The sequence below is a fragment of the Coregonus clupeaformis genome, unplaced genomic scaffold, assembly GCF_020615455.1.
Source record: "Coregonus clupeaformis isolate EN_2021a unplaced genomic scaffold, ASM2061545v1 scaf0079, whole genome shotgun sequence".
Classification (NCBI taxonomy): Eukaryota; Metazoa; Chordata; class Actinopteri; order Salmoniformes; family Salmonidae; genus Coregonus; species Coregonus clupeaformis.
Genome location: NW_025533534.1, coordinates 844,402 through 859,274, shown reverse-complemented (window position 1 = coordinate 859,274; position 14,873 = coordinate 844,402). Strand labels below are relative to the sequence as shown.

At 44.8% G+C, this 14,873-nt stretch overlaps 1 protein-coding gene across 1 annotated transcript; it reads right to left on the bottom strand.

The window, feature by feature from the left end:
• Window positions 1–434: 434 nt before the first annotated feature.
• LOC123483327 (vang-like protein 2) lies at window positions 435–13,338 on the bottom strand. Its single transcript, XM_045213131.1, has 8 exons — window positions 12,577–13,338; window positions 8,499–8,760; window positions 5,852–5,975; window positions 4,428–5,035; window positions 3,593–3,729; window positions 3,288–3,423; window positions 2,893–3,139; window positions 435–1,751 (listed from the first exon to the last, which is right to left on the bottom strand). The coding sequence occupies exons 2-8, from the start codon at window positions 8,567–8,569 to the stop codon at window positions 1,491–1,493; spliced, it is 1,584 nt and encodes a 527-aa protein (XP_045069066.1). The 5' UTR covers window positions 8,570–8,760; window positions 12,577–13,338; the 3' UTR covers window positions 435–1,490.
• Window positions 13,339–14,873: the final 1,535 nt, after the last annotated feature.

Here is a 14,873-nt window from a genome sequence, read left to right as displayed (position 1 = left end):
TGTCTCTAGAAGAACCCACTTCCTTGGGACCAGTAAGCAGATTTAGTCCAATGAAAATAGTTCCACTATCAGGAAGCAGTCCATATATTGGTTGATTCAGTGATATTTCAATCACCTGATTGGTTGATGTAGTAGCTTATTTCCAACTTTTGCAAGCACATATAGTTTCTACTTGACTAGTTATTTTTCATATATGTGTTCCTATTCACATGTATCTCTTCGTTGAGCCTATACTGCTAAACAGCCCATCAGCTTATTGGTTAGTAACATCAGGGCCGCAACTTTAGTTTTAGAAGTGGGGGGGACCTAATTATTATTATTTTATTTTTCTATCCTGTCGGATAAACACTACAAACAGCCTACCCGACCGCTTTGAGGCGTCCGCATGGTCCTAAAGCACACCACAGCCTCGTTTTGTATCACATTTCAATGCTAAAACTGTGGGGGACAAAAATGCAATCTCAGAATGTGGGGGGGACATGTTCCCCCAGTCCCCAGTGAAAGTTGCGTCCCTGAGTAACATAGTAATGTCAACTTCAATTGGCCGGTTGTGAATGTAGTGCAGTTATTGCCAAGGAATGAGAAACATACAGGTACCAATGACTGTAACAAAGTAACACACACACACCGTTAATAAAACAGGACAGCCACAGAGGTCTCTCCTCCAGCCCTTGGTGGCAGACGCCACATTTCCACTGCTTTGTGTGAAAACAGAGAGATAGCTGTCTAGACAGTGCTACACCTAGGATGTGTCTGAAAAAGCACCCAATTTCCTATATAGTGCAATACTTTTGACCAGGGCCCCCATAGGAAATAGGGTGCAAAAGTAGCGCACTATATAGGGAATAGGGTGACATTTCGGACTGAGCCTTAGAATTGGGAGGTATATATGCTGTGGAATGTAGAACTAAGGACGTCTACTATGAGGTTTTCTAACCAAAATCCAGGGATTTTGAGAAAACACAGCAATTGAGTTGTGTTGAACAGTCATCATCATCGTAAAGGGTTTGGGGTGGATTTAAATCACATAAGGTGGTTATTACATTGTTATAAACAGAGATAATAGGCGCTATGAGCTGTATTAAGGTCTGTGTAAGTGTAATAAATCCCTATGTCCCAGTCATGGGAACAGTATCAAGCTACATGGTGTCAACACGCTCAGGTCTAGGTGAGGCTGATGCATTGTGGGAATGATCAGCTCATGGGAGTGTCTGATTGGTCAGTCATAAACAGTAAGAGAGGACCCAGAGAGAGTTGGGCTCTGAGTAAAGTTGAAAATGTGTCTCTCTCTGTTCTTTTCCCCATCTCATTCTCTCCCTCTCTCTTTTTTCACCTTTGTGTCTTCTCTCTCTCTCACACAGAGGTCAACACTGAGAGAGTTGGGCTTTGAGCAAAGTTTAAACATAGTCTCTCTCTTCCTCGCTCATATCTTCTCTTCTCCGCTCTCTACCCTTTACTTCCTCTCTACCGTTGTGTCTTTCTCTCCCTCTCTACACAGAGGTCTCCGACTGCAGCCTCATGACGAACTTGTGGCTCTTGGGGTCGATAAACTCCTCCCCCAGGTGGAGGAATGGAAGGGGCGTCACTGTGACGACCAGGGAGAAGTCGAGACGCCGCAGAGAGAAAACCAGACCCGGGCGCAGGGCGGACGTCACCGGCTCCTCGCTCACCAGGGTCCACTGGCGCCCCCTACCATTCTCCCGCTGGTACTGCATAGTAGGGCCTGGGGAGAGGTAGCGCTCTAGAAAGGCCTGAGAGAAACACACAGAGAGAATGAGATAGACAGTCTGACAGGGTGCGACATCTTGTCATATCGAAAGTGGGTTCACGTTTGTGGTGAACACTTTCTCTCAGGTGAATGTTAAGTAGGCTAGATATGATTCATCAAGTGAATCATGCTTATTCTAATCCCTTTAAGGTCATGAATACCTCAAGTTTAATATTAGGTCATGTATGGTTATGTCAAGGGTATAGGTATCACATGAAGAATGTATGAATCATATCTTACTGCCTGAGAGGCATCTAAGGGGTCATGTTGTAAGTGTGTAGGGGACATATTAAGGGGGTATAGGGGCTCACCTTGGGGGTCATGGTAAGGGTGTAGTGGTAATGTTAAGGCAGTGGTGGTCATGTTAAGGGTGTAGTGGTCATGTTAAGGGTGTAGTGGTCATGTTAAGGGTGTAGTGGTCATGTTAAGGGTGTAGTGGTCTTGTTAAGGGTGTAGTGGTCATGCTAAGGGTGTAGTGGTCATGTTAAGGGTGTAGTGGTCATGTTAAGGGAGTAGTGGTCATGTTAAGGGTGTAGTGGTTAGGTTAAGGGTGAAGTGGTCATGTTAAGGGTGTAGTGGTCATGTTAAGGGTGTAGTGGTCATGTTAAGGGTGTAGTGGTCATGTTAAGGGTGTAGCGGTCATGTTAAGGGTGTACTGGTCATGTTAAGGGTGTAGTGGTCATGTTAAGGGAGTAGTGGTCATGTTAAGGGTGTAGGGGTCATGTTAATGGTGTAGTGGTCATGTTAAGGGAGTAGTGGTCATGTTAAGGGAGTAGTGGTCATGTTAAGGGTGTAGTGGTTTGGTTAAGGGTGTAGTGGTCATGTTAAGGGTGTAGTGGTCATGTTAAGGGTGTAGTGGTCATGTTAAGGGAGTAGTGGTCATGTTAAGGGTGTAGTGGTTAGGTTAAGGGTGTAGTGGTCATGTTAAGGGTGTAGTGGTCATGTTAAGGGTGCAGTGGTCATGTTAAGCGTGTAGTGGTCATGTTAAAGGTGTAGTGGTCATGTTAAGAGTGTAGTGGTCATGTTAAGGGTGTAGTGGTCATGTTAAGGGAGTAGTGGTCATGTTAAGGGTGTAGTGGTCATGTTAAGGGAGTAGTGGTCATGTTAAGGGTGTAGTGGCTCACCATGGGGGTCATGTTGTGCGTGATGCAGAACTGCAGGTGGTTGATAATGCTCTCCATGCTGTGGTAGGGCTGCTGGCGCGTGGTCCTCAGGTACTTCTGCATGGCCCGGGCCATGGGGGCGAAGATGGCCTGAGCCGCCTCCCGGGGGTCCATCACCTCACGGGGGTGTTTGGGGGATGAGGCGGCCGGCTCGTCATCCTGGAGACGCTTGATGTGCGTAAAAGCCTCCTCTACCGCCACCACCAGTCTGGGAGGAGGTCGGGCACGTGTTATGGATATTACATTTTAGACTGGTATACAGTTCCTGTATATCTTGTCTTGGGGGCACCAATGGCAGCCTTTTTAAGCATAATTGGCAAGTTTTAAATATTGCCATCCCTGTCTGACAAGCTCACCTGGCCTTACGCTTGCGGACCCTGCGCTCCATCTCTGCCTCCTCATAGTAATACTCATTGTGGGAGTTATCTCTCCTGCGGGCCGCCGCAGCGATCATCGCTCTGGACTGACCTGTAGAGTTATTGGTGCTGTTCTCTGGAAGATAAATCACAATAAAGAAAAAGCAAGCAACATATTCATTTAGCAAAGAACTTGTATCACTATGCGAAGACAATAAAGAGAGGGGTGAAAAGCGACTGAGGGAAAATAGGTATGAAAGGAGGAGAAGAGGAGAGAAGGAAGGAAGGATAGTATCGAGTCTTACCTTCTCCCAGAGTGTAGACTTTGAAGCCAGAAATCTTCTTAGAGAGGATGGACTTGGGCAGGTTGAGGAGAGCAGGGTTGTAGACTGGGAAATCACTGTAGTACTGGTCCAACACCCACACTGCTGCTCTCTGGATACTGGAGAGAGACAAACAAATCTGTCATTACTATGGAAAACATTCTAATTATCATCATAATCATCACCACCAAGATCAACATCATCCTCATCAACATTACCATCATTATCATTATCATCAGTAGCATCATCGTCATTATCCCTTCTGCAACATATTCAAACAAGTGTTTTACCTTCAATAGTAGCACCTGTAGCACAGACTATAGGACAGATGTGGTACTGCGGCTATTTTAGATCAGCTGTCAGCTTCACTACTTCAGTGCCTCTCTAAACAGACTAGGGTGGGAACCAGATAACTACTGGAGCAGACACAACCTCCCCCATTGGATCATACGCATGAGTGCTATCCAAATAACCTGATGCAACCTAAACACTCACACCATTCAAATGACACACGCAACAAACCGGCTGATGAGGTAATGCAGGTTTCAGTTCAACTGATTGAATGGTGGGCTAACCACATTGTTATCATAACGGTCTCAGAAACTAAAACCAATGCTGAGGGTATAGTATGAAACATGCAAATTAACACCCAAAAAAACAAACATTTGATAGCACCTGCAGAGACAGGAAAACCACACTGATATTAACATGAAACATAACACACTAAAACACACACACATTCCATGCTTTATGAAAAACTACACATGCACAAGTAACATTCATGAAACTTCACATACACACTGTAATAAACACCCACCTGAGGTGTCCCACGTTGTAGAAGCGACTAGCCCCGTCGGTGGTACGCACCATCTTGAGGCAGAAGGCAGGCTGCAGGTGTCTGACCTCCAGCAGCACTAGGGCCAGGTACTGGATGAAGAGCAGCGCGTCCACCAGCGACGCCGCGTACCCCACGATACCCCTGTAGTCCCTCTCCCGGGGCTCCAGCACACGCACGCCGTAGAACAGCCAGTAGGACGCTACGAACAGGAAGACGAGTGCCAGCAGCAGGCAGCGGAAGACGTAGAAGCGGGGCAGGGTGGCACGCGGCGGGCGTAGGAACAGAGCCCAGGTAGAGATCAGGAGGACCAGGAGTTTGAAGGCCAGTGAGACGTAGAGGCCCTCGCAGGGTGTGCCGCAGGGCTCCAGGGACTCACGCCACAGCAGCTGGGGCAGAGCCAGGAAGGCCAGGGGGGTGACCAGAGCGAAGAGGCCCAGGAGGGCACCCAACGCAGGGCCAAGGAAACGACGGCATTCCAACGGGGAGGACTCCTCGAGCTCCTTGGAGACGCGCGTCAAGTCCTCGTTAGAGACGCTGTGTTCTGATGTGCCAGTCTGCACGGTGGTGGTTTCACCCCAGTTATCATCCTGGAGTAGGGAGAAAGAGGGGGGAGAGAGAGAGAGAGATTGAGAGAGATTTATTTGAGCATACGTTGGGAGGTCATAGAGGAGAGGAAATATTACCTGAACAAATGGGAGAGGACAAGAGGATAATGAGAAAGAGACAGACTAGAGAAAGACAGCCTAGAGAAAGACAGATTACAGAAAGACAGACTAGAGAAAGACAGACTAAAGAAAGACAGACTAAAGAAAGACAGACTAGAGAAAGACGGACTAGAGAAAGACAGACTAGAGAAAGACAGATTAGAGAAAAACAGACTAGAAAAAGACAGACTAGAGAAAGCCTGACTAGAGAAAGCCTGACTATAAAAAGACAGATTAGAGGAAGAAAGACTAGAGAAAGAGACAGACTAGAGAAAGCCAGACTATAGAAAGACAGACTAGAGAAAGACAGACTAGAGAAAGACAGACTAAAGAAAGACAGACTAGAGAAAGACGGACTAGAGAAAGACAGACTAGAGAAAGCCTGACTAGAGAAAGCCTGACTATAAAAAGACAGATTAGAGGAAGAAAGACTAGAGAAAGAGACAGACTAGAGAAAGATGGACTAGAGAAAGACAGACTAGAGAAAGACAGACTAGAGAAAGACAGATTAGAGAAAGACATATTAGAGAAAGACAGACTAGAGAAAGACAGATTAGAGAACGACATATTAGAGAAAGACAGACTAGAGAAAGACAGAGAGAAAGTCAAGTAAAGGTGGAGGATAACAGGATACAGACAGATAGAAGATAGTGTTGATAGTGATGGGAAATGTATTGTAGGAAAGGACTGAACTCTGACCCTGTCATCTCCACGGGTGGACTCTGTGTCCAGTAGAGGCTCTCCAGGGGCCTGGATGGTGACTGACTTGTCTCCACGACTACTGCCGTCTCTGCTCTTGGAGCGGTGCCTGTCCCGCCTGTCCCTGAACATCACACACAGAGACAGAAACAAAGGGTTAACCCTAATATAGGTCCTAGACTCTACTTTCTAGAGGTTAACCAAACCCCATCGTCAAAATATTATACACACTAAAAGCTTCTATAATGTAGGATGTGGTCACACGCAAGTGAAAGTGAATTTACAGTGTGTGTGAGAGTGTGTGTGTGTGTGTGTCCTGATTGAGAAGGAGGCAAGGAGATATGATCCAGGGAAAGATGTCCCTGCCCTATACCACTCCTCTTTACACTCTCCTCCTACAGTGAGGGAAAAAAGTATTTGATCCCCTGCTGATTTTGTACGTTTGCCCACTGACAAAGAAATGATCAGTCTATAATTTTAATGGTAGGTTTATTTGAACAGAGAGTCAGAATAACAACAAAAAAATCCAGAAAAACGCATGTCAAAAATGTTATACATTTATTTGCATTTTAATGAGGGAAATAAGTATTTGACCCCCTCTCAATCAGAAAGATTTCTGGCTCCCAGGTGTCTTTTACACAGGTAACGAGCTGAGATTAGGAGCACACTCTTAAAGGGAGTGCTCCTAATCTCAGCTTGTTACCTGTATAAAAGACACCTGTCCACAGAAGCAATCAATCAATCAGATTCCAAACTTTTGCAGAGGGGTCAAATACTTATTTCCCTCATTAAAATGCAAATCAATTGATAACATTTTTGACATGCGTTTTTCTGGATTTTTTTGTTGTTATTCTGTCTCTCACTGTTCAAATAAACCTACCATTAAAATTATGTCTTTGTCAGTGAGCAAACGTACAAAATCAGCAGGGGATCAAATACTTTTTCCCTCACTGTAAGTATATACTGAGTACACAAAACATTCGGAACACCTTCCTAATATTGAGTTGTACAGTCAGTGTATATATATCATGTACAGTGGGGGAAAAAAGTATTTAGTCAGCCACCAATTGTGCAAGTTCTCCCACTTAAAAAGATGAGAGAGGCCTGTAATTTTCATCATAGGTACACGTCAACTATGACAGACAAACTAAGAAAAAAATATCCAGAAAATCACATTGTAGGATTTTTTATGAATTTATTTGCAAATGATGGTGGAAAATAAGTATTTGGTCACCTACAAACAAGCAAGATTTCTGGCTCTCACAGACCTGTAACTTCTTCTTTAAGAGGCTCCTCTGTCCTCCACTCATTACCTGTATTAATGGCACCTGTTTGAACTTGTTATCAGTATAAAAGACACCTGTCCACAACCTCAAACAGTCACACTCCAAACTCCACTATGGCCAAGACCAAAGAGCTGTCAAAGGACACCAGAAACAAAATTGTAGACCTGCACCAGGCTGGGAAGACTGAATCTGCAATAGGTAAGCAGCTTGGTTTGAAGAAATCAACTGTGGGAGCAATTATTAGGAAATGGAAGACATACAAGACCACTGATAATCTCCCTCGATCTGGGGCTCCACGCAAGATCTCAACCTGTGGGGTCAAAATGATCACAAGAACGGTGAGCAAAAATCCCAGAACCACACAGGGGGACCTAGTGAATGACCTGCAGAGAGCTGGGACCAAAGTAACAAAGCCTACCATCAGTAACACACTACGCCGCCAGGGACTCAAATCCTGCAGTGCCAGACGTGTCCCCCTGCTTAAGCCAGTACATGTCCAGGCCCGTCTGAAGTTTGCTAGAGTGCATTTGGATGATCCAGAAGAGGATTGGGAGAATGTCATATGGTCAGATGAAACCAAAATAGAACTTTTTGGTAAAAACTCAACTCGTCGTGTTTGGAGGACAAAGAATGCTGAGTTGCATCCAAAGAACACCATACCTACTGTGAAGCATGGGGGTGGAAACATCATGCTTTGGGGCTGTTTTTCTGCAAAGGGACCAGGACGACTGATCCGTGTAAAGGAAAGAATGAATGGGGCCATGTATCGTGAGATTTTGAGTGAAAACCTCCTTCCATCAGCAAGGGCATTGAAGATGAAACGTGGCTGGGTCTTTCAGCATGACAATGATCCCAAACACACCGCCCGGTAACGAAGGAGTGTCTTCGTAAGAAGCATTTCAAGGTCCTGGAGTGGCCTAGCCAGTCTCCAGATCTCAACCCCATAGAAAATCTTTGGAGGGAGTTGAAAGTCTGTGTTGCCCAGCGACAGCCCCAAAACATCACTGCTCTAGAGGAGATCTGCATGGAGGAATGGGCCAAAATACCAGCAACAGTGTGTGAAAACCTTGTGAAGACTTACAGAAAACGTTTGACCTGTGTCATTGCCAACAAAGGGTATATAACAAAATATTGAGAAACTTTTGCTATTGACCAAATACTTATTTTCCACCATCATTTGCAAATAAATTCATAAAAAATCCTACAATGTGATTTTCTGGATTTTTTTTCTCAGTTTGTCTGTCATAGAGTACGTGTACCTATGATAAAAATTACAGGCCTCTCTCATCTTTTTAAGTGGGAGAACTTGCACAATTGGTGGCTGACTAAATACTTTTTTCCCCACTGTATATGTTACCCACCTGTGCTTCCTGGAGCTGCGGGAGTGCGAGGACTTATAGGAGTAGCCTGAGTACTGCGACTCGTTGTCCATGTCGGAGGCCGGTGGGCGGGGTTTGCCCCTGTGGGCCCCTCCTCCCCCCGTGCCGCGCTCCCCGGCTCCGCCCAGCTGACTCTTGCGGTGGCTGATGGACTTGGAGGAGAGGGCCAGAGGCAGGCGGAGGAGCTCAACCTTACTCCTGAGGGAATCTATCTTGGAGGCCGGAGGAGAGCGGGAGGACAGACCTGACAGCGAGAGGGAGATGGGGAGGAAGAGCGAAGGGAGAGAGAATGGAGAGAGAAGGAGGGGAGCGAGGGCGGAGGAAGAGAGAGAGGTGATGGGTGAAAGAGAGGAAGAGATAGAAAACTGTTTATTAACATTTCATTACCATGTAATTTATGCTATTACCATGTTATTAGTCCTATCAGATAGGCAGGCTGTCACAACAGGACTAAAGGGAAAACATGAGAGCTCAAAGGGATGTAACCTTGATATAGCGCTCTTTAAATATGATTCAAAACAGCAATGTTGAAAAAACTAAAAAGAAATATGATCGCATTGCCTATTCACTCTGTCTGGGATATTGTCATGAAAGAACTCAGTGAGTTGTCAGTTTGCTTTCATCCGATAAACGTGGATTATTTCACAGCCTGCTCTCACAAGACACACACATGGAAGCAAGGATTGTCCATCATTGGGAGCTGGGTTAGAATAAGAGATGGGTTAAAATAAAGTCATTTTTAGAAGCAGCTGAAGAATCCTCACGATGAAGTTGTGGTAGAACTTCAGAGGTTTTAACCTCTATGGTTTTCCCTTGGATAGCCCAATAGTCCCCCTCATATGTTAGTTCAGATGGAAAATACACACCATTTAACAGCAACAAATTAGTTTCACCAAGCTGATAGGAGCTTGTTACTGCCTTTCATAATCCCAATTGTGCATGCACTACACACACACACACACACAGACACACACACTGCATTCCCCTACCATCCCCTGTGGTCTCCAGGGCAACAGAGCTTGGCTATTACTATGGGGATGAATGAGAGGTGATGGGTGAGAGGGGATGGGGGGCATGTTACCATGGTGACCTGACTATCAACTCCCCACCCTCTATCTCCCTTGCCTCTTCGTCTCACTAGAACGTGTTGCAAAGAACATGTCCAATGCCATTTTTGCTGGACCAGCACGGCTCTCTCTTGTCAGAGAGGCATTGACTCCTAATGTGATAATGTGTAGTGAATAACCACCTCTTTGCACTCTATTTCAGTCGTTCTCCGTCGCTCTCTCACTCCAATTCACTCAACTGTTTATGGAACCACATAATAGGTTTCATGTGAGAGTCAGACATGAGCTCCCTGGTTAAACACACACACACACACACACACACACTATCTATTCATTCAAATGCCAATGACATTAGCTAGAATTCTACACAGGGTATTTCGAGGCCTAAGAGGCTTGATGTGAGTTACAACCAAACCATTTAAAGAGCAACGAGAACAAAGTGAGGACTTTTGCAGAAACACCTACCCTGAAATATCAACTGCGTGCCCAGGCATTTTAAACATTGAATGAAATTGCTGAAGAAGAATTAAACGTTTATAAGCGACAGCAACCCATATCTAAAAACAGATATGGACATCATTCCCAGGGGAATAGGGTTGTTTTGAGAAGAACTGAGCTACACGAGCCTCGCAGGAATCATTGGTCTAATCAAATGAATCAGGACAGACAGCTATAGAAACAGAATAATGTTAAGATGTTATACCTTGGGTTATTAACACTGCTAACAGAGGGTGTAAGCTAATAGTAATGTCAGCTATAACGGTTATTATAAGACAGCTGCTATAACTTGAGAGTATCCTCCTTAACCCTTAAACCACTGGCGAGGATCACCATTACTGAGTTCAATCAGAGTTCATCCTCTGAACTGTTCCATAGATGCAGTGAGAATTATGTTTAAGATGTCTTCCACTTGGTCAGATTGGACTATTGTCGATTACCTCCGCACCCCTCCCCCACCATGGGCTCTCTCTCCCAAAAGCAAAACTGGCTTCATTCTTGACCTGATTTTCTACGTGAATCACGGCTAAAAGTAGTACGACCCCCTTAAGCTTGGTTTATTCGATGATTCATCAACTCAGAACTGAACTCTGCGCCTCTCTCTCTCTCTCTCTCTCTCTCTCTCTCTCTCTCTCTCTCTCTCTCTCTCTCTCTCTCTCTCTCTCAGCAGCAGGGTATTATTGTGATTGGTGTGTGTGTGGAGGTGTGGTCATTGGAATGTGTTGTAGCCCAGTGGGGAGATCACATTACCTATTATTCTCCATTTCCCCTGACCCATTTAACCCCAAACGCCTGTTAGTATTAATACAATGCAACAAAAAAGTATATAACCCAACCACTAGCGTGCGTGGAATATTGTGTGTGGTAGGCTGTGTGTTCCAGCCTTCTGCAACCATTTAACTGTAGGTCCCTGATTTAAGCAACACACAAATGTTCTGAGTGTTCCATCTGAAACCTCAATAGGTACCACCTGTGACTTCAACATAGTTTTGTGGGCTAAAAACAACCCAATTTTGGGTTATTTGGTAAACCAGCGCTGGTTTAATAGTGGACAGAACACATGTTGGGTTATTTTGACCCAGCCAGTTGGATTGTTGGGAATAGGTTATTTTCAGGAGGCATGACTTATTAGGGGCGTGTCTTTCAGCTAGCTCTTATTGGTCACCCATGAGAGTAAATGTCATTCCTGTTCATCATGTTAAGTTTACATACTACAAATAAAGACTTGATTATTATTATTTTACATACTATAATAAGGTATACCATCTTATTGTATCCCAACCATGGGATTTACATAGGTTTTTAGGGAATTCATACACTTCTGTAAGCATCATTAAAAATGTCCATGTTCAACCTTAACATATGATAACTATGCAACGGAACAGATTAACAGGAATGACATTTACTCTCATGGGTGGCTAAAAACAACTATCTGAATGCCACGCCCCTACTAAACACGCTGGGTCATATCTCAATAACCCAGCAGTTTTTAAAGAAAACAACCGAACAAAGTGACCCAACACCTGCAACCCAGCAGTTGGGTCAACCAAACAAACAACCCAGCATTTTTGTGTGCATAATAGGCTGTAAAAGTTATACAGTCCCATGTGGCAGTGCTGTGTCTGAATGCCTGCAGCTCCCATCCCTTCCACAGGCCTAGATGAAAGCCTCGGTGACGCAGCCGGGATCTGGGGCGTGGCGGCGCCTCAACCCAGAATAACTAAACTAATCGAGCCACAGGCTTCATGGGGCCTATCCATTACGCACCGGCTCATTCCTCTGGTTGACACAATGAGCCGCATGCAACTCAGACACGCAGGAATTACGAAAGGGTGAGAATAGTCTATTTTACTGTAAACCTATTATTGGTCTTTACCCAAAATATTACGTTTCTCGGTAAAGGTTAATGCAAGGCGACATGTCAAACACCGACTTGAAACAAAGTATCAAATCTCACGCCCATGCAGCAGCACAGAGATGTAGGTTGTCGATACAGATTTTAGGGAACTAGGCTACATTGAGTCTGGTTGGAAAACCACAGCATGCTCGCATTCATCAACATAAGCTATTCTAAACGAGTTTTATACCTATGCGCGTCTTTGGCTCACATGCGTGAAAGTGCAATTTGGGTGAAATACTTCATGTTGTTGCCTGGAGACATGCAACTCAAACTCATCATGAGATAAATCTGACATTACTTTTTTTGACTGAACCGCAAATCAAGCCAGATGGGCGCATTACCTGTAAAACAATGTCGACGGATGATGTTATAATTAAATGTGCAAATATGTTGACCAATTATCCTATCCATCAATGCCACTTATTCATTAATGATAAACAACCAGCCAGCAATTCAAGGATTTGAATGGAAAAATTAACGGTCTGAGTGCTTTTAATAGAGGCGGTGAATGACACAAACCTGGCAGGAGAAATAAAAAATATTTTGAAATTAATTTTACCAAAAAATAACACTCCGAGCAGTTCAGAAAGCTTACCTTTCTTTTCAAATGTGCTACCCAAATTGGTAAAAAGTGAATTGTAGCCAAAAAATCTCGACACAAAGAAAATCCCAAACAGAGATTCAAATCAGGCGGCTGGGATGTACACATATCCACATTCAGTTTCCATCCCAACTGCACCTTCCAGGGAAGAAGGGTTTGTAATTTAATCCCTCTTCAAATACGATATCCTTTTCTCAGTTGAAAATCATCCAGGCTATACAAAAGACATGAGACGCATCCCATTCTCGGTTTCTGCATCTGTTCTTCGCTGGGAGCCCCGCTGCGCGTGTGAATACGGACATTCATCACGGAGAGGGGTGCGCAAGACAGTTAAACGCTCCACATGAGACGCAATGCTTTTGTGTCGCATTAATAATCACAGAATAAAATCCATAGAGAAAATCCAAGTGTATGTTATATCAGGTAAATTATATAAATTCCATTTTGCAGTTATGAGAAGTCAAAATATCTTGCGCTTTTGTTCTGTAGTTCCTTCTAACCGCAAAACACCGTCGCCGGGTTTGGGACAAATGCTCGCCCCCCTATCCAAAGGGCGAAAATCCGCTGCAAGGTCCCTTCAGCCACCGTTTTTCTTTTGGTTTCTGTGTCCTAGTATGGAAACGGTTACCCGTTCACTCTTTCTAGATAACTAGGATCCGGATTCGATTAGTATTTTCTTCATTCAAAACCCTATTGCTCTTTGCTTTCCAACCGTAAAATCAATGGCCGGCCTCCCTCCCCTCTCCGGAGTCCCCAACAACGGTGCTCCGCCTCTTTACTCCTCCACCGCCCCCTCTTCGCTCTCTCTCTCCCCCTCCTGGTTCTGTTAAATCTCACCTTCACTTCGCTGGTAGACGAGCCGAGTGCAGGGCATAATCCTTGCTCCCATTTCACCTTTATGAAGGACAATCACAGAACTGCAGTTTGTCCAATGAGCTTTACTACAGATGCGTAGACCTAATCCTCCCCAAACTGTCCGTTTAATTTAAAGCTGACTGACCCGTGGATGCTCCCTCAATTTAGCAAACCTAACAGATGTAGGCCTATTCCCCGTATTCTGTGCTCCAGAATTAGGCCTATCACCCAAATCCTACAATTATGAATTAATTAAATGTCCGAGCTCTTGAATGTAACTGAATATGTATTTGGACAGACATATAGATAGGGCTCAACCCATAGGAAAATAATGAATACATTCATTTTGATTTCTATGGCTCAACAGCTCCAGTCAGCGCGTGGCCCGGGGCATGCGCAGCAGTACTGAATGCGATTTCTCGTGCCTCAATTGTAGTGCAACACCTGTGCCGCATTACTAAACACATCATCACGTTTAAACACACTTTACTCTGACATGCATTGTCTGCTCGACTGGAAAGTGCGTTAGGCCTACTCAGCAGAAACCTACCACCCATGCACAAGTCCTCATAAAGGGTCAAATATATCCTCTTCCAACTCCGACATCAGGTGAATCTCAATTGTTTTTCCTCTCTCCTCACCTTCTTTTCCAAATGCATTGGAGAAAGTCCTCATAAACTACATTACCAAAAGTATGTGGACACCTGCTCGTCGAAGATCTCATTCCAAAATCATGGGCATTAATATGGAGTTGGTCCCCCCTTTGCTGCTATAACAGCGTCCACTCTTATGTTAGGGCTTTCCTCTAGATGTTGGAACATTGCTGCAGGGACTTGCTTCCATTCAGCCACAAGAGCATTAGTGAGGTCGGGCACTGATGTTGGGAGATTAGGCCTGGCTCGCAGTCTGCTTTCCAATTCATCCCAAAGGTGTTCGATGGGGTTGAGGTCAGGGCTTTGTGCAGGCCAGTCAAGTTCTTCCACACCGGCCTCGACAAACCATTTCTGTATGGACCTCGCTTTTTGCACGGGGGCATTGTCATGCTGAAACAGGAAAGGGCATTCCCCAAACTGTTGCCACAAAGTTGAAAGCACAGAATCGTCTAGAATGTCATATTGTATGCTGTAGCATTAAGATTTTCCTTCACTGGAACTAAGGGGCCAAGCCCGAACAATGAAAAACAGCCCCAGACCATTATTCCTCATCCACCAAACTTTACAGTTGGCACTATGCATTTGGGCAGGTAGCGTTCTCCTGGCATCTGCCAAAGCCAGATTTGTCTGCCGGACTGCCAGATGGTGAACCGTGATTCATCACTCCAGAGAACACATTTCCACTGCTCCAGAGTCCAATGGCGGCAAGCTTTACACCCCTCCAGCTTACACTTGTGCATGGTTATCTTAGGCTTGTGTGTGGCTGCTCGGCCATGGAAACAC